Consider the following 26,193-nt stretch of genomic DNA (forward strand, 5'->3'; position numbering starts at 1 on the left):
TGGTGCTCAAAAGGTTGGCGGGGGCACTGCTTTAAACAGTTACTGAATGAATGGTCATAAGTTGAGGATTACCTGTCCTACCTGTTTGGCTTTCAGAACATTGAGTATATATGCTGTGTAATGTAAAAGTGTACTTAACTCTGGATTTCATCTGTACCCAGTCCTTTTAATTCCCATTAGTTTTCAATATGTAGGTCAAACACGCTGTATTTTGAAACTAGCATTTCTGCAAAGTTACATGTTCCATCCTGATAAGAGATTTGCAGGTCAAGCTTGTAAAAATGTTTTAGTGAGTTCAGTGAACTTTAGCAAGTTTGTGTAGGATTGTTGCAGATGGCAATATTTGAGGGGTTGGAGACTGTAACTCAACTTCCCAAATTTCAGGAAACCATCTGGCAGCCAAGAAAGAGCAGGCCCATCACTGGAGGATCTTAAGGGTGAGATAAGACTAAGAGGCCCAGGCAGGGTAAATCATTACTATGAGCACCTTTAAAACACATTAAAAAAAACTGAAAACAGACACTCAGTGGCCATTCTCACCCTTAATTTTACAAGCTAAAAGAAATAAAAATGCATTCCATTTCTAAAGCAGAGAGAGCTGCAGTGTTTCCGAAGCTGAATTAAATTCCTGGTGATTTCATTGACATAATTATCTTTTCTTGGCAGCAGTACAGATAGTGGTTTGCCACTGGCTTTTTCAGGGTGTTATTCCATCTTTCCATTTTAACCTACAAGCTGGGGTGCTCTGGGGGTCTCCTATTCAAGTCCAAATAAAATTCACCCTGGCTTTGTTTTTTGAGATGGCTATAGACATCTATATATCTATAGACATAAAGAACACGGTGGCTCATGTGGCTAAGATGCTGAGCTTGTCGATCGAAAGGTCGGCAGTTCAAATCCCAGATGCCGCGTAACGGGGTGAACTCCTGTTACCTGTCCCAGCTTCTGCCAACCTAGCAGTTCGAAAGCATGTAAAAAATGCAAGTAGAAAAAAATAGGGACCACCTTGTGGGAAGGTAACAGCGCTCCCTGCGCCTTTGGCATTTAGTCATGCCAGCCACATGACCATGGAGAGGTCTTCGGACAGCGCTGGCTGTTCGCCTTTGAAATGGAGATGAGCACCACCCTCTAGAGTTGGGAGCGACTAGCACATATGTCCGAGGGGAACCTTTACTTTTACCTTTATAGACAACATAATTTAAAAGCATACAAAAAAATCATATTCAGTTGGGAGCTGATATTGACAGCAGAATATGCAATGCACAGAGGCCTCTAATTCTGGGCTGGCCTAGGTTCTGGAACCAGCTTCTACCCCATAGTGATATCATATCCCTCACTTCTCTCCACATTTTAAAAATCTTGCTACTGCCTTCTCTGGTTCATTGCTGAAGTTGGAACTATCTGTCAAGGAGAAGAAAGGCTTTTCCTCAGCTTTGAATGAGATGAGGGTAGAATAGAGGTTGTCATTCTTCCCTTTAGCTTCAGATTTTAAAATGCCATTCAGCTTTGTCACATATGCCAGTAACTGGCTGAATAGTCGTCACGGCTGTTGAGATTGTCAAATATTTTTTTTTTAGTATTTCTGTCAGTTTCATTTGACAATTCAAACTAGAAGTACCCTTCCCAAACACAGCTGAATATTTGCCTAAAACCTTAATACATATAATAAAAAGCATTGAGTTTATTTCCCTCAGAGATCTCTATCACTATATAAATTATATTATTTTTACTTTATTATTATTATTATATGTTATTATATAGGGTGGCTCAGGGGCTAGGACGTTGAGCTTGTCGATCAAAAGATCGGCAGTTCGAATCCTTAGTGCTGCCGTGTAACAGGGTGAGCTCCCGTTACTTGTCCCAGCTTCTGCCAACCAGCAGTTTCGAAAGCACGTAAAAATGCAAGTAGAAAAAATAGGGACCACCTTTGGTGGGAAGGTAACAGCGTTCTGTGCGCCTTTGGTGTTGAGTCATGCCGGCCACATGACCACGGAGACGTCTTCAGACAGCGCTGGCTCTTCGGCTTTGAAATGGAGATGAGCACCGCCCCCTAGAGTCGGGAACGACTAGCACATATGTGCGAGGGAAACCTTTACCTTTACCTATGTTACTATATACTAAAATTATTTTATTTATATTATATAAATAGTTATTAAATTATATTAGAATTATATAGGCAGAATCTATCGCTATATAAATTATATTATTTTTACTTTATTATTATATTTTATTATATACTAATATTATTTTATTTATATTATATAAATAGTGATTAAATTATATTAGTAGAATTATTATATAGGCAGAATTGGAATCTTAAAACACTTTGAATTTGGGGGGGGGGTTGTCTAGGAAAAATATGCATTTTTATTTATTTTTCATTTTGAATATATCCAAGTTGTTAAACTTGATCCAGATGGAAATATTAGTACAAACCTCAGGAGATCTCTTTTCTCCTATTAGAAATTAGACTCTCATTTCCTGGAATATTGTTTTGGAAATTCATCCGGAGAGACTGTTATTGTGGGATAAGTCCCTGTTTTCGCTTCTTAGTTTTCTTTGTCAATAAATGCTTGTAAAATTTGAAGGCTAGCTGCTTCTTGGAATATGTCCTTCCGTGCCCTAGAGACTAACTGAATTCTTGCCAGATAGAGGGCTTCTCAGAAACTGAAGAACTTCCTAGAATCCCTTTTGTGAATTCTTAATAAATAGAGGATATCACACCTTAAACTTCACCTGTGTACATAGATTGCCTATGTAACTGATGTTAAAGAAATAAAAACTTCCCCCTTCTGTTGTGCCTGATTATGTGGATATATGTGAGTGAGAAAGAATAAGAATGTTTTCATGGTACACAATGCAATGTTTATTATGTAAATATGTTTAGTAATATTTTTTTTTCTTCCGCCCTAACAACTAACTGCTATTAAGATGTTGCCTATATCACAACTGCTCCTTTCTTAGACACCAAATGTTAGCATTATGTTGCTCCCTTGGGAACAGAAGTTTGTTGAATGGTTATGGACCAGTCACTCTCTCACAGGTCAGCCTACCTCATAAGGGGGTTGTTGTGGGGAAAATTAGGAGGAGGGAGCACTATGGATGCCATCTTGAGTTGTAAAAAAGTAAAGGCAGGAAATAAATCAAATTACAAAATAAAAAAAAGGTTTTGACAATTCACTGGCTAACTGGAATTTTCAGAGTTACATCTAAATTTTACCTTTTTTGTGCATGCAGTAATTTAATCTGAATATATGAATGTAGCAACTTATTTAGTATTAACAGCATTATGCAACTGCGGCTTGTGAGATTCTTGGGCAAAGAAGTGGGCTAATAACATTTGTTTAAGAAGCGAAAAGTGCTAAATAGATTGAGTCAAAAGTAGAAATACTGTGCTAAGTAGATTGAAGTAGAAATACTGTTAGAAATAGATTGCACTATATTGAACATGGTGCTAGTGGAGAAACTGCTGCTTATTCAAAAGAGTGATAACATATTCTGGTTATCTCCATACAGTGTAAGTACCCACGCACCAATTCTTGCAGTCTTCTATCTCATGCCAGTGCAGTCTTCATGGCTAATAATCTCACAGGCAGCTGAGGCAAACTTTGGGTTTTTTTTACAGTTTCCCAGTCTTCACAGTGCATACATAAGGGCATATAAGACACCCCGGCAGCATGTCAAGATACTCTGGGGAATTGGGAGTTGTTAAAAATATCTCTTGTTCACATCCAGTCTTTCACTGCTCACTCAGGCTAGATAAATTCCATAGCTTGAATAATTTGAATGAATGATGAAAGGGGAATTATGGGACATACGTGCTACTCTTCTGTTCCTGAAAGAAAGAAGACACAAACAGCACAAATCAGATCTACCAATTGCAAACTTCAATCCTTGTTTTTTTTCTAAGAAATGCTACAGCTGTATACGTGCAGGACTAAAACTGCATGGATTACTTCAGGAATCTAGATGGGAATCTTTTATCTGTTACCCCAAATACAGAAACCAAGCAATGTTCAACTTCTCAAGTTTCTGCGCTGGCTTTTTTATATGTAGGATATTAACTTACGTGGATTCCATTATTGTACCCTAAACAATCTGATTTTTTTAGGATAGTATTCGTCATCTATATATAATTGAAATACCACTCACGCATCATCACAAAATCTCCAGAACTGTAAAGCCTACAAACTTGAAACTTGCCACGTATGTTTCTCTTGGCTTCTAGGTGCTCACTAAGAAAGGATTTTTCTAAGTGACCATCAGAGCATCAGTATTTCCTATATTATTATTAACATACTCTGATGCTAAGGAGTTCTACTTCCCCTCCCCACCTGAAAAGAAATCTGTTCCAAATGCAAAACACAAGAAGAGGGAGGAGTTTCAGTTTCAGTTTTACTTTCACAGCAGCAAGCAGGGGATAGGATAAAGGAGTCTTCTGTGGGGCAAGCCTGAGGAAGAGAAGGGGATAGGATAGACGTTTCTGTGGGGCAAGGCTAAGGGAGAGAAGGGGGATAGTTTTGTAGTGGAGCACAGGTATTCAGCTAGTTAAGTTCATATTATCCAAGCTGTAAATAACTCCATCCTTTTCATAATGTGAGGTGTATGCTGTACAACATGAAAATTTAAGTTAGTCTTAAGTTAAGTTTGCTCTGACTGGGCTACTGGTCTCAAAAGCTTCTGTAATTCTATAAACTAAAATCTGACCAATTCTAGCCCTGCTCCCACATTAATAAAGGTACAGTATCTTTATTTCAGATTTCTAAAGACTTTGCCCTATGATAATGACAGAAACACTCTGGTTAATTAATGACTAACACACAAAAAACTCTGATACTTCACAGGGGCAGTTTACAAGTGCGCTATAAAAAATTAAAACTTCTATAGTTTGTATAAGATAATCATTTGAAAATTTGCAATGAGCTGGACTGGATGCACATGTTAAGAATTCATTTATAAATTGGTAATTTAGAGAAGTCTTAAACTGGATGGGATAAGCCATCACTTCCAAGGCTAGCTGGCTGATTCTGGATACAGCAGTAGATGACAAGGTAATTTATTGAACTGTTCAGCCTAACTCAGAGTAGTAAATCTGAGGTCCAAGGAGTCCAGTTCTTCCCAGTTCCTATTGTTTACATTCCTTTGAGTCTTAACTGAAAATCACTGGCAGAATTTTCAGCTATTTTTAGCAGCAAACACACCAAAAACGGTAGCATAAGTTCTAAAATAGTGTCATCATAATTAAAGTGCAAAAAATGTCCCCTTAAATTCCTCCCAAAATCATTAAAAAAAAAAACCTCAAAACCACGACTGCCTATGTGTATGATTTGGCTCCCCAGCCTGCTTAATTGCCCTCTTGGCTACAATCCTCATCCTTTTTAAAATATGTTAACTGCCACTCTAAGCTACCAAAAAATGTCTCTGACTTTACAGATGTTCACTATGTGGAATTATCCTGTCTGTTTGTGGGTACATATAGCTACCTGGATCTGTATAGGAAAACTAGCTATCCATGGGTATATTTGGGTAATTAATATACTTTTCAATAGAGCAGCTTCAATCTTTTTACCACACATAGAAATGCAAAATGGGGACTTATTACAGTACCACAAAAATACTTTGGAAATTACTACAAGTTTTCAATGGGATTCCTGGGTTTGACATGTCATTAACACTGATCTGCTAGCAGGCAGGTGCTGGTCGCTCATCATGCCCAGTTCCAACAAGTTGGAAGTAAAAATTACTGTACTTTTGTTCAATTAGTCTTGTTCAGTTTTTGTTTTATTTTGGTGGGAGATTGTACTTCATCAGAGCAAACTATATTAAAAACTAGTAGCATTGACAAATTCAAGAGGCCTAGCCCAACCTTGTGAGTCCAGGAAGATGCCAACAGAAAATTCACAGATTGAAAATAAGTGTAGTAGCGCCTTCTCACCTAGGTTTCTTAGTAATTACTATTGCGGTGCTTATTGTCTTTACAGTAACAGCCATGCTCTATATGACAACCCATATACATAGTTTATTGGCCAATTTGCCTCTTTGCTGGCTTCTACTTTCCTCCTAAGCAGCGTGACAAAAAAAATCACCAGTTAGTCTATTGTAAAACTAATGTGTTCATCTAGGGCTAGGCACAGATAAACCGGTCATTCCAGTAATAAGTCTATAGTAAAACTGTAATTAGTAAAAACTGCAATTAATCTACAGGCAACATAAACTAAAAACAGTTTCCTAGACAGGACATTGCTGCAGGAGCCAGTGGGGGTGAGTATATGCTTAACTTGAAAGTGTTAATCATTGCTTATCATTTGTCTTGCTGTCCTTTCTTAGATCTCTCACCTTATGGTTTCATCTAATGATTCTTCTAATTATGGGAGGGGGATGGCTTTTCCATTTTCTTGTTTTTAATGGGGCTGTGCAGTATTTACTTTTTCATTACATTATTTTCCCACAAGCTAAAGATTCTCAAACCTTAAAATCTCGTGAGAGATTAAATTGTGGTTTCCTTTTATTTACCTTGTTTAAAGTTTTACTGTGACTAAGGTATGCTGACCAAAATTATCCAAAGCATTTCCACTGCTCTGGGAACATAGATTTCTGTTCTCCATTATGCAACCTATATTTTTATTGATATTTATTCCTACATTATGTTTTTTATTCTTGCATTAATTAGCAATATGGAAGAGATTTTAGAATAGAATAGAATAGAATTTTTTATTGGCCAAGTGTGATTGGACACACAAGGAATTTGTCTTGGTGCATATGCTCTCAGTGTACATAAAAGAAAAGATATGTTCATCAAGGTACAACATTTACAACACAAATGATGGTCAATATATCAATATAAAAGAAAAGGATTGCCAGTAACAAAGTTACAGTCATACAGTCATAAGTGGAAAGAGACTGGTGATGGGAACAATGAGAAGATTAATAGTAGTGCAGATTTAGTAAATAGTTTGAAAGTGTTGAGGGAATTATTTGTTTAGCAGAGTGATGGCCTTCGGGAAAAAACTGTTCCTGTGTCTAGTTGTTCTGGTGTGCAGTGCTCTATAGCGTCGTTTTGAGGGTAGGAATTGAAACAGTTTATGTCCTGGATGTGAGGGATCTGTAAATATTTTCACGGCCCTCTTCTTGATTCGTGCAGTATACAGGTCCTCAATGGAAGGTAGGTTGGTAGCAATTACTTTTTCTGCAGTTCTAATTATCCTCTGAAGTCTGTGACTTTCTTGTTGGGTTGCAGAACCGAACCAGACAGTTATAGAGGTGCAAATGACAGACTCTTTCTCCTCTTATTCCATGATTGTTATGGGCAATCAAGAATCTTGAGTGAGGGTCTTTATCAAAAGCCTTTGAAAATTCAGGAAAACAATGTGCAGTAGGTTTTGTCTATTCAAGGAGTGTTGGCAGTCAGAGAAGGAAGAATTTATATTTGCATTAGCCATGTTGACTCTTGGGAAACAAAGTTGAATTAGATACTGTACTAACAGAAATATAATACTTTAGATTCCCTCAGTTCCTTTTAAAATAACAAGTGACTCCTTTGCTATTGACGCAAATCTTAGGCAAATGTTTTTTGAAACATGCTAATTTTTCAAATTTTGAAAACAATTTTATTTAGTTGGAATTATTGTCACCACTGTTATTATATTAAGTATTAAATCACTAGGACATGTAATAAGCTAAAAAGCAGTCACTGTTTCTTTCAAGAAAAGGTATATAAAATAGGTTTCTGAAATGTGTCAGCATATTATTTTATGAAACCCATATGCATATTATCTTTTGTTGATTGCACTTATGCTCATTGTACAGACAGACCTTGTTTAAAAATTCTGGAACCAGAATTTTTGTTGTAACAATCAGGTCATGAAGCCCTGTGCTCTGAAGTTTCTGCCGCCCAACTGACCTTCACTGTCTTTTTCCACTTCTGATAAGTCATGCCATGCAAGGCCTTCTTCCCAAGACTATGCCTGGCCTTCTCAAAGTTGCTGGTGGCCTTACTGAAGCATCTTCTTATGAAGGTCAGTTGGGGCAGCAGGAGCAGCAGAGCTCTGGGCGTCTTGCATACCCTCCTACCTTGGCGGCAGCAACTCCCGGCCCAACTGTGCTCCTGAAGATCCAGGCTAGTGCATCCGTTCAGTAACGGGAGGTACAAGACAGCAAAGGGACAGCAAGTGCAGAGAGCATAGGGCAGCCAAAAGACAGATAGGGGGAATTTGAAGCATGCACACTCCATTGTAAATGCAGGCGGGTTGCCAAGCACCCAAATTTTGATCATTTATTTATTTATTTATTTATTTATTTATTTAATCATATTTTTATACCGCCCTATCTCCCAGGGGACTCAGGGCGGTTTACAGCCAAGTAAAACATACATATAAGTACAAGTTAAAACCCCAATTTAAAAAACTTATTAAATACGGCCGAATATTAAAACCACAATAAAATAATAAAACCCCATTAAAACCAAATTTAAAATTTAAAATTCTAGTCCAGTCCTGCGCAGATAAATAGATGTGTCTTAAGCTCACGGCGAAAGGTTCGAAGGTCAGGAAGTTGGCGAAGTCCTGGGGGAAGTTCGTTCCAGAGGGTGGGAGCCCCCACAGAAAAGGCCCTTCCCCTGGGCGTCGCCAGCCGGCACTGCCTGGCTGACGGCACCCTGAGGAGTCCCTCCCTGTGAGAGCGCACGGGTCGGTGGGAGGCAATCGGTGGCAGTAGACGGTCCCGTAAGTAACCCGGCCCAATGCCATGGAGCGCTTTGAAGATAGTTACCAAAACCTTGAAGCGCACCCGAAAGGCCACAGGTAGCCAGTGCAGTCTGCGCAGGAGAGGTGTCACATGGGAGCCACGAGGGGCTCCCTCTATCACCCGCGCAGCCGCATTCTGGACCAACTGGAGCCTCTGGGTGCTCTTCAAGGGGAGTTCCATGTAGAGAGCATTGCAGTAATCATGTGATTGAAGTTGCTCTAACTTTGAGAATCGGTCATAAATACCATTTGTTCAGTGGTGTTGTAACTTCAAACTGTCACTGAACCAATAGTCATTGAACAAGGATTGTCTGATAGCATCATGACCTAAGTCCTTTATAATTGATCCTGGTATCAGATGCAAGTAGTTAAGTCATGTAGTTGCATTGCACTCTTGGTTATTTTTCTCTCCAATTCCATCGTATCTCACTTTGAGCCCACTGAAGAAACATATGACTAAGCCAGAAAACCTACAAGAAGCCAAGAAGCTGTGTGATCCAAATGTCAGCCTTGCGAGGACAGAGCCTGGCTAGGTGGCTCAGTGACTAAGACACTGAGCTTGTCGATTAGAAAGGTCAGCAGTTTGGCAGTTTGAATCCCTAGTATAGGTCTCCTGCGTGAGCCGGGGATTGGACTAGATGACCTCCAAGGTCCCTTCCAACTCTGTTACTGATTTGATTTGGAAAGACAGGAAGAATTTGACGAACTAATTCTACTTTATTGTAAGGTTACATTAACAGAATATTGCAAGTCTAAATTACATTTCTCCCCCGCCCAACCTTCAGACCAAAAACCAGACAGGAAACACGACTAGATTTTCCAATTATATTTTATCACAAGGCAACATTAACAAAATCTTGCAAGTCTGAAGGCACAAACATCCTGTTGCCACTTTTAAGTGCTTGATCAATTAGGAAGGGTGGGTCCTTCCTAAGATTCTTTTTCTGGTTGTTATACTGCTGGAGGTTCTTCCTTCTCATGTCTGGTTATTTCTTATATACCAGCGGTTCTCAACCTGTGGGTCGGGACCCCATTGGGGGTCGAATGACAATTTGCCAGGGGTCGGCTAAGACCATCGGAAATATGGGAAGTATACTTGCGAGTCAAAGAATCGCGCTCCAATGGTTGACTCCACAAGCCAGCTGTAGGCTCTTCAAATCACTAGCCGAATTCGGCTTCAGGCGCGATGAATTAAAAAAGAGAGAAATCTTTGCTCTGATGTCTCCCTCTCAAGCCAGCTGCAATCACTCCCAATCGCTAGCCTAATCTGGCTTCAGGTGCGATAAACGTAATAGGGGAGGAGTCTCCGCTTTAATGCCTCCGTCCTCAAGGCAATCGCAAGCAGTTCAGATCGCTAGCCAATACGGCTTCAGGCGTGATAAATTCAAAATGAAAATAATTTTACGGTTGGGGTCGCCATATCGTGGGGAATTGTACTAAAGGGGTAGCCACATCGTGGGGAATTGTATTAAAGGGGTCACAGCACGATAAAGGTTGAGAACCACTGTTCTATACCATCTCTTTCCTTCATCCCCCAAGGTCACCCATACATTTCCTTATAAGTGTACAATTCAAGAAACTAGAGAGGTTTCCTTCTGAACTGTTTGCCCTGCCCATATTCCTGCTGTGGGCTAAGTTGCCTTTTATCTGACCATTTCTGTTTCTTCTCTCTGTCTGTATATGGCTGTATTAAAGAACTCTAGACCAGGGGTGTCAAACTGGCGGCTTGCAGACCGGATGCATCAACGCAGGCCACACTCACCCCAGTGATTTGAATTTTTAAAAAATCTGATTTTTTTAAAAAGAATCATCAATTTTTATCCACCTTGTCCACAATTAAGCCCAAAACCTGATTGAGAGACATTTGTTAAATGAGTTTTGCCCCATTTTATGACCTTACATGGTTGTTAAGTGAATCTGGCTTCCCCATTGACTTTGCTTGTCAGAAGGTTGCAAAAGGTATTGCATGACCCCGAGAAACTGCAACCATCATAACTATGAGTCAGTTGCCAAGTGTCTGAATTTTGATAAAATGACCATGAGGATGCTACAACTGTCGTAAGTGTGAAAAATAATCATAAGTCATTTTTTTCAGTGCCGTTGTAATTTTAAACGGACACTAAAATAACTGTTATAAGTCAAGGACTGCCTGTATTGAGTGAGATCAAATATGCAGATAGGTCTAAGAACCTATACTGAATATTACAAACTCCCATTTACACATTGTAACAAGATCACATAGATCAGAGGTCCCCAACTCCCAGTCCGTGGACTGGCACCGGGCTGCATTATGCCAGAAACCGGACCACGCAAACAAACTAAGCCCCATCTGCGATATTCAGGCAGAAGGCGAAACCATCCCCCTCCAGTCCCTGGAAATACCTTTCTCCATGGAACTAGTTCCCGTGCCCCAAGGGTTGGGAACCTCCGACATCGATTATGCTGTATGCTAATTGGAAAATGTTAAAATTTCCTTACTCAGTGGTAGTCAACCTGGTCCCTACCGCCCACTAGTAGGCATTCCGGCTTTCATGGTGGGCGATAGGGGTTTTGTCCGATACTGAAGCACTTTTCTTTTTTTTTTTTAATTTAATTGACTTTTTTAAAAAAAATTCATAGCATTATTTAAAAACATTTTCATTAGGTTTTCATAAAATTCCCCATGACAATTTAAATTTCTGAAAATATACTATTTGTATCGCCCGCGCATAAGTTTAGTTCACGTTACGTAAGTGAAACTAAATGGCGCTATAGTGCGACCGCAAACAAAAGAGCCTCGTCCCAGAATAGCTCGCTCATTTCCTCCCCCCACACCACCCAACTGTAACAGACAAGCAGAGCTGGTAGCTGGCGTCCCCCCCCCCCAAACCCAATCCACGATGTGCGAGAGGCATGCGCAGACAACGATACACGGTGCATTACTGTGGAACCGGTGGGCGGTTAGAAAATTTTACTACTAACAGAGATACAAAAGTGGGCGGTAGGTATAAAAAGTTTGACTACCCCTGCTTTAGCTCTATCCATTCCTTTGCTACTAGTTTTACATATATGTGTGTATACACACACACTTTGTTTGGTGCAAGATGAATGAAGTGCATGCAAAGATTTACAGATGTAGGTAAAAGGACAGCGTATTTTGGACGGAAGTTGTTTTTATAGGAAATGTTCCCATCTACACTTCTTCTATTTTGTACAAATGTAAAAAATGGTGTTTCGTAATATTATGGCCACCCATTCCTGGAAGCAAACTGAAATAGGATAGGATAAAACCTTTTTTCCCCATGATAGATGAAGTAATGATTTCTGTGAGGCTTAGAAGAAAGTATGTAACTCTGCTAACTGCTCCAGCCAGAGGGAAGGAATTAAGTAGGTTTCTTAACTATTTTCCACTGAGCCGGGTCCTGAGTTAGATCCTTCTTGATGTATACTCTGATTTGATGGCATTTCCGGCAAAGAGAGAACTTGCGCTGCTGTGTATTCCTATTTATTGGCAGCTATGGACGTACTTCTCATTCAGAAATGCTTATAGTCGATATATTATCTCTTATAGGGAAGGACCATGCATACTGTTTGAGAATTTTGGCTTTAGTCTGAAAAAGAACTTTGGATTTAAAATTTGTGTATCATTGTTAGACTGATAGCATCTCAGCCATGTCTTGATTATTGGTTTCCCACAAGGTTTTAACAATGATCTCTTAGACAAAATCTAAAAGGTCATTAAATGGATTGTTATTTTTATTTATGATATTTATAGGCTGTCCCCGATGGAAAGTTCAGTAGAGGCAAACAGTATAGTATTACAGAAACAGCACATATATTTGTAGTTGAGAAATTAATTTGTGATAACTTCACTGTTTGAGAATAACGTGATCGGTTTCTCTGCCATTTTGGTTTCTTGTACTTGACAGCTTCCCTGTTTTTTAGGATTAATTAAATAAGGTTTATATAACATACCATATTTCAATCGCCTTTCATATCTTTATCTACACCGGCGTTTGAAAATTGGTGTAACTAATAGCAAAAATGAAAGGCTCTATCATCTAAAAAATAAATTCTGTTCTGACCATGTCCACACATCTTCAGTAGATATTTAGGTTCAGAGGCATTTATTCAAACATGGTTGGGAACACACAGGTATCATGTAATACCTAGTTTTTCTGCAGTCTTTCAACAGCCTTTCTTCTTGCCTCTAAATTTTGGTAGTAGGTCACAAAAATTTTGGTAGTAGGTCACAAAAAGTTGCCTTGCGGGAAGGAGTTACTGCATCAGCATCACATTATTTAAGGCCTTTGGATTTTTTTTAAGCGAGGCCCTTTAGCACCAAAAATTCACCACTCTTGTTTTAAAATAAAAATAAATAGGCTACTTTTATCACTGTTTGTGCAGCCGGTAGCCTCTGTAGCAAGGACCAAGCATGTCCTTCATTCAAGATTAAAGAGAAACACCTGTTCCTTGCCCAAGGAGAGAAGTGTTTTGTTGATCTCTTTTTCCAAAATATTTTATTCTGTGGAATATGCAAGTTTTCTATGCAAGTGAGTATTACTAATATGTGGCAACAGTTAAACTTATTTGCAGCCTGAAGCAACCTCAACCCACTATGCTTTGTAAGATGGAAAAAGAAAAGATCATAGCGATAACTTTGGAGAAAGCTCATCCACCCCTACCTTTAACACAACCCATCAGTTTCTTGTGTTCTGTATTCCCTTTTAAGAAGTCTGGGTTTTGAGGGGAAAATTTATTCTTTTTAAGAGCAAAAATAAATTCCAGAGTATTTTATAAATGGAGAAGATAGTGCTGACCTCCATTTGTAACTTCCCTATCTTGTCCCAGCACTTTTTCCAATTATTGTATTTATCATTACAAATTGTGTATATTAAAGAAGATGAAATTGCTGCACAATGCCCATAGCTTTAGGAACGTTCCATATTAACCTGGAAGTCTAAAAAAAAATAATACATTGCATATGTATACCATAGGTTCTGGTAAAGATCTAGTACCGTGATGGCGAACCTATGGCATGCGGAGCCCTCTGCGGGCACGCGAGCCATCGCCCAGCTCAGCTCCACTGCGTATGCACTCACACTTCCCCCCGGCCAGCTGATTTTCGAGTCTGCCCTGCAAGCAGGAGACACGTGGGGAGACCTACCTTTCTCCTCACTTTCTGCTGCCTGTGTCTTCCCAGATCTCTGGATCTCCAGTGCTGTTTTGGGAGGTGAGGCTTCCCTCCCCCCATCCCCAGCTGTTTTGGAGGCTTCCCCCCAGCTGTTTTGGGAGGCAAAGGCTTTCTCCCCCCCCAGTCATTTTGGAGACTTCCCCCCCCCAGCCATTTTGGGAGGCAAAGGCTTCCGCCGCCGTTTTGGAGGCTTCCCCCCTCAGTCATTTTGGGACGCAAAGGCTTTTTTCTCTCCTCCCAGTCATTTTGGAGGCTTTTCCCCCAGCCATTTTGGAGGGTCCCCCCTCCAGCCATTTTGGGAGGCAAAAGCTTCCCCTCCCCCAGCTGTTCATTTTGGCAGGCAAAGGCTTCCCCCCCACATGCTGTTTTGGGACCTGAGACCAAAAAGGGGGGGTGTCACACGCGCATGCATGGGGGGAGAGGGTCGTGCGCACATGGGGGGTTGTGTACACATGTGTGGGTCACGTGCATATGCAGGGGGGGCATTGGGAGTGGCATTGCATTATGGGTGTGGCCACATGTGCGCGATAATGCATGCATACACGTTTTTGGCACCCAAGGAAAAAAAAGTTTAGCCATCACTGATCTAGTACATTTAAAATACATTCTATATTTTTAATCAAACGTAATTAAATCAAAATAACATTTAATCTTTAAAATTAAAATCCATAAGCATCAAAGACGTTTTCTTTCTTTTTGCAGTCTTTCAGTGCTCACAATAGAAAGAACTTCTATTTTTAAAATCCCTTGCATTTCTTAATGAAAATGTGATATAAAGATATTTGATTCAGATGTCCATTTCAATCTGCCAGCCACCTGGTGGCATTAAGAGTTTGGGAATGCAAAGAGTGATAAAGCTTTTTAGCTGGCATGGGAGGGAATAAGGATTCCAAGACAGACAATATTATTTGGTAGACATAAGAGAGGTGCCACCATGAACTGGGTAGCAAGCAGTTGATCCTGTAAAGTCAATAAGGCATGAGAAAGAAATTCAGTAATAAATCTTAGGACAGAAACGTAGAGAGAGCTAGATTCTTAGACCCTATATAATCTGACCTTTGTCACAATTAGAACTTCTTGGTATCTGTAAGAAAGTTACTTATTTATCCAAGGTTTGCCCTTGAATCTCTTGCTAAGACCATTAATAAATATTCTATGTTCCGTCTGTTTCCACAAAGTAAATGGCTTCATTTTAAGTTATCAATCTGGCCAAATAAACCTATAAAACAGGGTGGATACAGTATAGTACATTATGATACCGGGATGCACTCATTTTAGATGGTGACACACATCTCTTCTAGACAGATACTTGATAATCTTATAGAAAGTTAGGAGTTGATTCAAAAGTCTGTATGTCTTTATTTACTGTGAGAAGTAGAAGGGGGTGGTTTGAGAATAGAATAGAATAGAATAGAATAGAATAGAATAGAATAGAATAGAATAGAATAGAATAGAATAGAATAGAATAGAATAGAGAATAGAATTTTTTTATTGGCCAAGTGTGATTGGACACACAAGGAATTTGTCTTGGTGCATATGCTCTCAGTGTACATAAAAGAAAAGATATGTTCATCAAGGTACAATATTTACAACACAATTGATGGTCAATATATCAATATAAATCATAAGGATTGCCAGCAACAAGTTATAGTTATACAGTCATAAGTGGAAAGAGATTGGTGATGGGAACTATGAGACGATTAATAGTAGTGCAAATTCAGTAAATAGTCTGACAGTGTTGATGTAATTATTTGTTTAGCAGAGTGATGGCCTTCGGGAAAACACTGTTCTTGTGTCTAGTTGTTCTGGTGTGCAGTGCTCTATAGCGTCGTTTTGAGGGTAGGAGTTGAAACAGTTTATGTCCAGGATGCGAGGGATCTGTAAATATTTTCACGGCCCTCTTCTTGATTCGTGCAGTATACAGGTCCTCAATGGAAGGCAGGTTGGTAGCAATTGTTTTTTCTGCAGTTCTAATTATCCTCTGAAGTCTGTGTTTTTCTTGTTGGGTTGCAGAACCGAACCAGACAGTTATAGAGGTGCAAATGACAGACTCAATAATTCCTCTGTAGAACTGAATCAGCAGCTCCTTGGGCAGTTTGAGCTTATTGAGTTTCATCTTGTTGATAATTAAATATAATACTTTCCCATATAGTCAAAGTTTATGCCTCCTTAAAAGTGAAAACAAAATATATGGGTGTCAGCCAAGGCTACCTGCAAGCTATTGCTACTTTATTAAGAATGTTGAAAGTGGACTTGTGATGCAACCTGCACACTTTTGAGTAATATATGCAATGTCTTGATCCCTGCATAAGAGGAAGGAGGCCTAGAGGAGACATTATGATGCTGACACAATACATGAACTCTTGCCTAGAAGCCATCTGCTATAAACGGTTTGTGCTGGGTTTTTTTAAACACAGGGCTAAAGCAGCAAATGGAAATTAGTTTGTCCTAATTCTTGCTGTCGTCCCCACCATCTCTCGAGAATGAAGCAACTTACAGGTAGAAAATATAATTCATAACAAACTGTCCATCTGCACTGATTACTTTTTGTAGAAGCTCATACAATAATATCCTTTTAAAACTTTAACACAAAATTAGAAGGGAGTCTTAACAGGGCATGTACCCATTCTGTGTTAGTCTCTTTTATAATACTCACCTGAGAATGTGAACTAACTGCTTGGAAGATAAGAGATCAACCTTATGTATACAGGTAGTTTCTTCATCTTGGTTGATAAAATCAGCTACACACATACTAGCTGTATGGATTTACTTAACGTCAGACAGTTTGGAAAGAAATAATGTATGTGTGTGTATAAGATCTGAACCCAGATAATAATTATTGAATCCAGTTTAAAGGGCTAGCATTGACCTTAAACATTCTAAAGTACTAAGCATTGGATTATTTTAAAGGCAGGTCTCCTGGTATGAATCCAACCAACACATAATATGAGAATGATCACAGCCTCTGATCCTTCTCATAAGAGCACGCTGATAAGTGGTTGTACCATAATTGTAGAATTCCATTTCTGCTATGCTCCCTCTCTAAATATTTTTAGAAAACACTAAAGACTTGTTCCAGACAATACTGCTTTTAATTTCCTGTTGTTGGCTTTTAAAATGTTTATCACTGCCTAGTCTGCTTCTCATATGTACTTCGTGGTTTTTTCCCGTTTTCTGGTCCTTTAATTGTTTTCAACTTGATTTGATTGTTTGTTTGTTTTTTGCTACATGTTTTTAGATTTGGGAATCAATCCCCAGCCTCCCAAAGGCAGGAAGTTTTCATCCAGTCTATTGAGTTGATTTCAACTAAAGGAGATATTTTGTAAAGAGAGATAGAGACTACTTAACACTTGCTGCCCTGAACAATCTTTCTTCATAAGTAGCTCTATGTTAGTTTTATCGAACATGAATATGAAATTCTCTACCTGATTCCCTAGCACAGATGGATTCTTCGTCCGCATCTGGGTCAAACTTTAAACTGCTAAACCACCTTCCTGGTTTTATCATTGGCCAAAAATCAGTCATTATCGGTACATGTTTCTGGTAGAAGCTGACATATCAGCAGATGGGCTGGTCACTGTGTCTCTCCACATTCACACAGCATATTGTTATCTGCTAAGAGCTTCCACTTGAGTGTATTGGTTTTACACATAGATACACCAACTCCCAAACTATCCATGGATCAGTATAAGGGAGGGCAGATGGATTAACAAATTATTATTTTAAACAATTTGACATGAGAATATGTGAGACCCTCCCCTTTCTTTGCCTTTGGTTGATATCCTCCATCCTGATATAGAATGCAGTAGACTGATAGTATATATATATATATATATATATATATATATATATATATATATATATATATATATATATATATATATATATATATATATATATATATATATATATATATATATTATTCTGATTACATTTCTGGCTTCTTTTTAATTTTAATCTGGGAGGTTGTGGAAATTGGAAGGAAACCCATACGTTTCCTCCTGTAGTACTTTTTATTGCATCTGTGGAAAATACTGTAGGTAGAATATCCAAGCAGGATATTTATCCAAAATAGAAAGGAGTGGATATTTTCCACTTTGTTCCAAGTGATTTTATCTCTAGTTGATATTTCCAGGTGTATGTATTCTGCAAACAAGATTCATGCAAGGTTATAATCCAGGGTCTATGGGAGTAAAATCTGTGGGTCAGCATTTTTCTGCTTACTCTACTCCTATTGAAAATACATTTGGCCTAGATTCCTGGAATATTGATTTCATCTTCACAGATCTAAAACAGGCAAATTTTAATAAGGAACTCATTTTTAAAAACATTTAGGTGCCAGTTATAAGATGCAGCAGTACATCAAATTATTTATCTGTTCAGAATGGTCTCTTTATTTGTTCAATAACAATTATTTTTCCTAGCTTTCTACTGCCAATTTATACTCTGTTATTGTACTTCTTAAATAGTTTAAACCATTGCAAAATGACATTAAGTTTGCTTGTCTTGTTTTGTTTTCTTACAGTGGAATCTCGTATGTGACAATGACTGGAAAGCTCCTCTAACCACATCTTTGTTCTTTGTGGGTGTGCTGCTTGGATCCTTTATATCTGGACAACTCTCAGACAAGTAAAGTATACATACTTAAAATAGCATTGGGGTGTGTGTGGGTTTAAACATATTTTTGTAATACTCTTAAAAGGATTATGCAGAATCATGCTTAACTTGATGGTTAATTCCAACTGAAAAAAAGGATCTGAAATCAAACATTTGTGGGAATTTAAGTTAGTAGACGACCGAGTTATCTATAAGTGTGATATATTTTTACATTTTTATGAGATATGTCTGCTCCTATATGAGAGATAAATGAATACATTTCAATTTTAGTACCAGCAGTTAAGATCAGATAAAAGAGATTGTCAGCATTTGTCAGAAATTTTACACAATCTGCTTGTCACTTTTTGTAGGGAAGCTGTGAGGATAAAAAAACATTAAACATTTCTGATGTTTTTTCTTCTGATTGAAGAAGAATTTTGGAATTCTGGTTTTGGACAGATAACTAAATAAGAAATATATGCTAACCTTTTCCCTTATTGCACATTTTCTTTTTTTTTTTTAAAAAAAACCTGTTCTCTGGGACATTAGTACATTTATTTCAATGTAAAATTTAATTTTCCCTTTAGGTTTCTGGTGGAGGGAACAATCAGTTTCATGCAATTCTAATACAAACCAAGCACAATATATATTATATGCTATTTATTTCAATGTTCCAACCCAGTCCTTTGTAAGACTGCCTACCACAGAACAGTCTTTTTTTATCAATCTTATCAGAAGTGATGGACTACAGCTTTAATCTTTCCCATCCAGTATAGAGATGGGAGCTCCAGTGCAATGCTTCAGGAGGTTAGATTAGCTTGACTGTTGGAAGTGCTGGATGATTGAACCCACCACATACAAAACCAATCATATAAACAGTGAAAGTAATATACTGCCACCATGTGTTCATCTCAATACATTACAGGTAGTCCTCGAGTTATGAATGGAATGGAGCCTGCCCATTCCATTCGTATTTCGCAGGATTCGTGGGAGTGAATCTCGAATGAGATCACTCCCTGCTTTCACCCATGCATTTAATTAAATGCCTGGGCGAATGCGTGGTTCATTAAGTGCACACGAGGTATCTTGGGGGGCGCTAGTGATGGGACAGGCCTCCCTAGCCCAGTAATGCTTCCCATTCCCTGCCGCGCTGGACTCATCTTGCAAAGATCTGTCTCCTCTCTGCTGCAGTTTGAGGGAGAGGAGAGTCAGTGGAAGCTCCTGGGCGTGACAAGTGTTTGCTGCACCTGTCTCCTACTCATCCTCCACCCCCGCAACTCCTTTCCACCACCACAGGGACACTTTTTGCCCAGATGGAGACCTGTCGGAGACTGGACAACTCATCTGCGTGCAAATGGGGCCTTTGAAAACAGTTCCTGCTGCACTGGAATAATTTACCTTACAAGATCTGTCTCTTCTCTGCTGTGACTACTTTCTTTTGAGGGAGAGGAGAGTTGATGGAAACTCCTGGGTGCCGTAATATTGCTCGAGTTCAGGCACCCATCCTCTTTTGCAGAGACTGGGTGCCTGAACACTTACGAGATCACAGACCCCAGAAACTTAACTTTCTCGGTGCAAAAAGTGTTTGCGGTTCCTGACTTCTGTTTCTCCCCCCAAACTCCTTTCCACCACCACTGGGACACTTTCACTCTGACGGAGACTGGAAGCTTCATGGAGGGATTCACTCCGTTTTGAAACACTTCATAGGCATCTGTGAGGCCTTTGAAAATGGAGGGATTTGCTTCATTTTGGAATGCCCCATAGATGCCTATGAAAACGGAGCAAAATCCCTCCATTTTGAAATGCTCCATAGACCCCTATAGGTCTTTGAAAACAGAGCGAATCCCTCTGTTTTCAAAGGCCTCATAGGTGCCTATGGATCGTTTCTCTCATAACTTCGAACAGGCGCTAAGTGAACACTCAGGCGCTAAGTGGACGCTCGTAACCCAGAGATTGGCTGTACTGAGAAAGGCAAGCCACATTTTATCAGTTAATGTTATTACATGATACTACTAACTGAGCATTTTGCTACTCTTGATCAAACTTCATTCACATTAGATAGAGGATGCTATCCATCTATATTTTTTGTAGTCCTCCAGAAATATTTGTGTGTGTGTTTTTTTAAATTTGTGTTTCTATGTTTGGTTTTTTTGTAAGTTTGGTGAACATAATGGATAGATTACCGTTTAAATTTGCATCTCAATCTGCCATTACGAGACTCGTATTTAGATCTATTTAGCAACTGGATTTGGAGTGCCCAAGATTCTGACTACAGGCTGTTTTCAACTTGAATTAGTTTTTTGTTTTGTTTACATTTATACCCCGCCCTTCTCCGAAGACTCAGGGCGGCTTACAGTGTATAAGGCAATAGTCTCATTCTATTTGTATATTTTTTACAAAGTCAACTTATTGCCCCCCCAACAATCTGGGTCCTCATTTTACCTACCTTATAAAGGATGGAAGGCTGAGTCAACCTTGGGCCGGGCTCGAACCTGCAGTAATTGCAGGCTACCGTGTTCTTAATAACAGGCTTTACCAGCGTGAGCTAAACCGGCCCTTTTCCTTTTATTTGATTGGAAGAATTCTCCTTTCCCACTATATCCTTTTGTATTTGATCCAAGTAACTCTAGAGAATGGAGTAAAATAACCTCTAAACTAAGCTTGGGTGATTCAGGCATAGATAACCTGGAAAGTTCTGTTGCTAAAGTAGAAATCTGTTCACATGATAATGTGCCTATATCTCTTTGAGATCTACTGATAAATAAAGGGGAGATTGGGTGGACCTATTCACTCTCCCTAAAACAAACAACAATTATATTCTGATTTCATTTATAATCTTTTGGCTTGCTTGTTCTTTTTTCCCCCAAAAGGTTTGGCAGAAAAGCTATTCTATTTGCAACCATGGGTGTACAGACAGGTTTCAGCTTCCTCCAGATCTTCTCAACCAGCTGGGAAATGTTCACAGTGCTTTTTCTTATAGTTGGCATGGGGCAGATTTCAAATTACGTTGTGGCCTTCATATTAGGTAAGATTTTTTTCACTCTTAAACTTTACTTGCCTGTTTCAATATGTCAGAGCAATCACATTTCACGAGAAACAAGCCCGTGCTTAAAATATTCCCACATATAAGTATCAAAACTTTATTTAGGAAAACTAGCTAAATTAAAAGAAAGGCTAAGAATTGGTAGAACCTGAGAAAATTCAGAAGTTAAAGAGAATAAAATTTGCCAAGTGAACGAAAATACTTTCTGTCAATTTAGCTGGTTGATTCAGCGACTTAGATGACCCATTCCCTCTGTATGGTTTTGAGGTTTAACATAGCTTAACAGAATATAACAGAATTGGAAGGGACGTTGCAGGTCTTCTAGTCCAACCCCCTGCTTAGACAGGAAACCTTATATCATTTCAGACAAATGGTTGTCCAGTCTCTTCTTAAAAACTTCCAGTGTTGGAGCATTCACAACTTCCGGAGGCAAGTTGTGGACTTGTCTGGACAAACATAGACATTTCAAAAATTTATTTTGGATTGCTACAGAAGTAACTTTCATTAGCTATTCTGAAATCTTTGTTAATTCGTCAGAAGCCAGAACTTGGTTAACAGGGAAAGCAGAGGGAATATTTGAGAAATAGGTGACTAGGCTGAGGAATATCATAAATATGAAAAGGGGGCATTTTTAGCATAAACAGCAGGATTCTTCTGAACTCCCTTAGCCATTTTGTCATGCTTTTTTTCAGATAGCCTCCTTTCCACCCCCCAGTCTTGAATAACATTTGGTCGCCACGATGTAAAAAGGATGTTGAGACTCTAGAAAGAGTGCAAAGAAGAGCAACAAAGATGATTAGGGGACTGGAGGCTAAAACATATGAAGAACGGTTGCAGGAACTCGGTATGCCTAGTTTAATGAAAAGAAGGACTAGGGGAGACATGATAGCAGTGTTCCAATATCTCAGGGGTTGCCACAAAGAAGAGGGAGTCGGGCTGTTCTCCAAAGCACCTGAGGGAAGAACAAGAAGCAATGGATGGAAACTAATCAAGGAGAGAAGCAACCTAGAACTAAGGAGAAATTTCCTGACAGTTAGAACAATTAATCAGTGGAACAACTTGCCTGCAGAAGTTGTAAATGCTCCAGCACTGGAAATTTTTAAGAAAATGTTGGATAGCCATTTGTCTGAAATGGTGTAGGGTTTCCTGCCTGGGCAGGGGGTTGGACTAGAAGACCTCCAAGGTCCCTTCCAACTCTGATATTATTATTATTATTACTATTATTATTATTATTATTATTAATAATAATAATAATAATAATAATAATAACAACATGAACTGGGAACTGTTGACAGATACAGGAACTCTTCTAGCATTCATAGTTAGGAAATTCATCCTTTGCTAGTATGATATTGAAGACTGCCAAGAGCCTAATGTTTAAATCAACAATGGCACTACTTAAAAAGCTTTGGCAGCCCGGCAAGGGGGTAAGGGGAACCAGCTTACCCAAGCTGAGCTGCACATGTCCATGCCGGACCATTGCCCATGCAAGTTGAGCTGTGCGTGCACATGCGCTGGCCAGCCGCTCACATGGCCCAGTTCCAAACAGGCCCCGGTAATGGGCTGCGGTGAGGTAAAGTCTCCATCATACTTTTTATGCCGACAGATCTACGTAGTATCATACTAAGTTCTATGCAGGTCACCAGTTTCAGATTGTAGCCTTCCTGGAGCCTGAGGTAATTATTTGGCTTCAGGGCGGTTTGTGAGTTCAGAGTTAACTAAAAGTTTCATGTTCAGATACAATAGGGAGTTAATTTCTTGCTGTTTTAGCTGGATCTAAAACATGCTCCTGGGAGTTGAATTGGCTCACTAGTTTTATTACAGCTATTTCTTTACTATGGCATTGCTTTTTTAAATGCTCTCAGCTACCAGATGACTACCAAGGGTTACCAAATTTGTCAGGTTGAATGTTGATGCTTCAGAAAGGGTATTAATTGGAAGTAAAGAATATTACTCTATCCCTATTTAAATGACAGTGTTTACAATTAAAGAATAAAGAGCAATGATATGTATTTTGTTGCTCTTTTATATAGAAAAAGAAATCACCACCACTTTGTGGAACAGGAGAAAAAAATACAGCTAAGAACAGTATTGACATTATGTTTTCTTATCAGATATACTTAATCCTCTAAATTTAAGCCTAGTCATCAAAATAATGCAGTTTTTTCCCTTGACATTGACATGAGAGAAAAACTTTGAATCTCAGCAGGAGCAGGGGTGTTTTGTTTTGTTTTTTAAAAACAACTACCAATTTGGTCATGAACCAATTTAGAAGCTACTTGTTAAAATATAAATATGTTAATAATTTATATTTAAATATTAATAACTTACATTTTAATATTTACTAATGGAATATTTTAAAAATATTGTTTGCCCTTAAAAACTAATTTTCCCCTGGAAAATTTGAATGACACAATGTTTTTTTAAATCAACTTTTCCCTTGTTGTTTATGGAAATATTTACCAAAATGTGTCAACCCTGTTCATGAAGTTCTACAGAATTATGTAACTATAATGGGGAGCCAGGGAGGAGGTAAAGGGAGGACATAGAGAATAGTGAAGTCAATGACTTACTATGCAGAATAAGTCTTCTATGAAGTAATCTGCAGGTGGTTACCAGATTGTGGTTGTTTACAAGTGATTATCCTCAGACTGGGTTTGGAAGTGTCTGAGAAAAGTTTTTAATTCTAACAATATTGGTCTTATGAACTTGGTCATAGTTTTGCTACTAATTCATTTAAACTTGCAATTTTTAAAAAATATTATCTTACGTTTTAGAAACTTTGACAGAAAATGTATTTAAATACATTAATCCCTTTGGGATGTCCCTTAGGACATGCTTATCTGATACATTTTAGATTTATAATATAGAAAGGGCAAATTGATGGGTGCTCTTTTTCAAGTGCAATAGCCAAATGTTTAAATCAACAATGGCACTACTTAAAAGCTTTGGCAGCCCGGCAAGGGGTAAGGGGAACCAGCTTACCCAAGCTGAGCTGCACATGTCCATGCCGGACCATTGCCCATGCAAGTTGAGCTGTGCGTGCACATCGCTGGCCAGCTCACATGGCCCAGTTCCAAACAGGCCCGGTAATGGGCTGCGGTGAGGTAAAGTCTCCATCATACTTTTTATGCCGACAGATCTACGTAGTATCATACTAAGTTCTATGCAGGTCACCAGTTTCAGATTGTAGCCTTCCTGGAGCCTGAGGTAATTATTTGGCTTCAGGGCGGTTTGTGAGTTCAGAGTTAACTAAAAGTTTCATGTTCAGATACAGTAGGGAGTTAATTTCTTGCTGTTTTAGCTGGATCTAAAACATGCTCCTGGGAGTTGAATTGGCTCACTAGTTTTATTACAGCTATTTCTTTACTATGGCATTGCTTTTTTAAATGCTCTCAGCTACCAGATGACTACCAAGGGTTACCAAATTTGTCATGTTGAATGTTGATGCTTCAGAAAGGGTATTAATTGGAAGTAAAGAATATTACTCTATCCCTATTTAAATGACAGTGTTTACAATTAAAGAATAAAGAGCAATGATATGTATTTTGTTGCTCTTTTATATAGAAAAGGAAATCACCACCACTTTGTGGAACAGGAGAAAAAAATACAGCTAAGAACAGTATTGACATTATGTTTTCTTATCAGATATACTTAATCCTCTAAATTTAAGCCTAGTCATCAAAATAATGCAGTTTTTTCCCTTGACATTGACATGAGAGAAAAACTTTGAATCTCAGCAGGAGCAGGGGTGTTTTGTTTTGTTTTTTAAAAACAACTACCAATTTGGTCATGAACCAATTAAGAAGCTACTTGTTAAGATATAAATATGTTAATAATTTATATTTAAATATTAATAACTTATATTTTAATATTTACTAATGGAATATTTTAAAAATATTGTTTGCCCTTAAAAACTAATTTTCCCCTGGAAAATTTGAATGACACAATGTTTTTTTAAATCAACTTTTCCCTTGTTGTTTATGGAAATATTTACCAAAATGTGTCAACCCTGTTCATGAATTTCTACAGAATTATGTAACTATAATGGGGAGCCAGGGAGGAGGTAAAGGGAGGACATAGAGAATAGTGAAGTCAATGACTTACTATGCAGAATAAGTCTTCTATGAAGTAATCTGCAGGTGGTTACCAGATTGTGGTTGTTTACAAGTGATTATCCTCAGACTGGGTTTGGAAGTGTCTGAGAAAAGTTTTTAATTCTAAACAATATTGGTCTCCTTGAACTTGGTCATAGTTTTGCTACTAATTCATTTAAACTTGCAATTTTTAAAAAATATTATCTTACGTTTTAGAAACTTTGACAGAAAATGTATTTAAATACATTAATCCCTTTGGGATGTCCCTTAGGACATGCTTATCTGATACATTTTAGATTTATAATATAGAAAGGGCAAATTGATGGGTGCTCTTTTTCAAGTGCAATAGCCAAATTTTATCTCCTTGAACTGTATGACACTATTTTTTCCACAGGAACAGATTGCAAAGAAAAAGAAATGTGAATATTTCTAGAATACTTTCACAAAATGTACAAAAACATGAAAATGAATTTTAGCACATTCTGAAAATATACATATCATTAACACACTTGTTAAGCAGCCTCTCGAAGTAACAGTAACAGA

At 38.5% G+C, this 26,193-nt stretch overlaps 1 protein-coding gene across 2 annotated transcripts in view; it reads left to right on the top strand.

Annotated features, from left to right (window-relative positions):
• The window catches only part of SLC22A4 (solute carrier family 22 member 4), a 66,942-nt gene that overhangs the window by 17,043 nt on the left and 23,706 nt on the right, over positions 1-26,193 (top strand). For both annotated transcript variants that reach the window (XM_058166054.1, XM_058166055.1), the window contains exons 2-3: positions 18,440-18,543; positions 21,381-21,535. In XM_058166054.1, the coding sequence (XP_058022037.1) occupies positions 18,440-18,543; positions 21,381-21,535 (259 nt within the window). The remainder of the gene's footprint in view (positions 1-18,439; positions 18,544-21,380; positions 21,536-26,193) is intronic.

This window comes from Ahaetulla prasina, chromosome 2 (genome assembly GCF_028640845.1).
Source record: "Ahaetulla prasina isolate Xishuangbanna chromosome 2, ASM2864084v1, whole genome shotgun sequence".
Taxonomy (NCBI): Eukaryota; Metazoa; Chordata; class Lepidosauria; order Squamata; family Colubridae; genus Ahaetulla; species Ahaetulla prasina.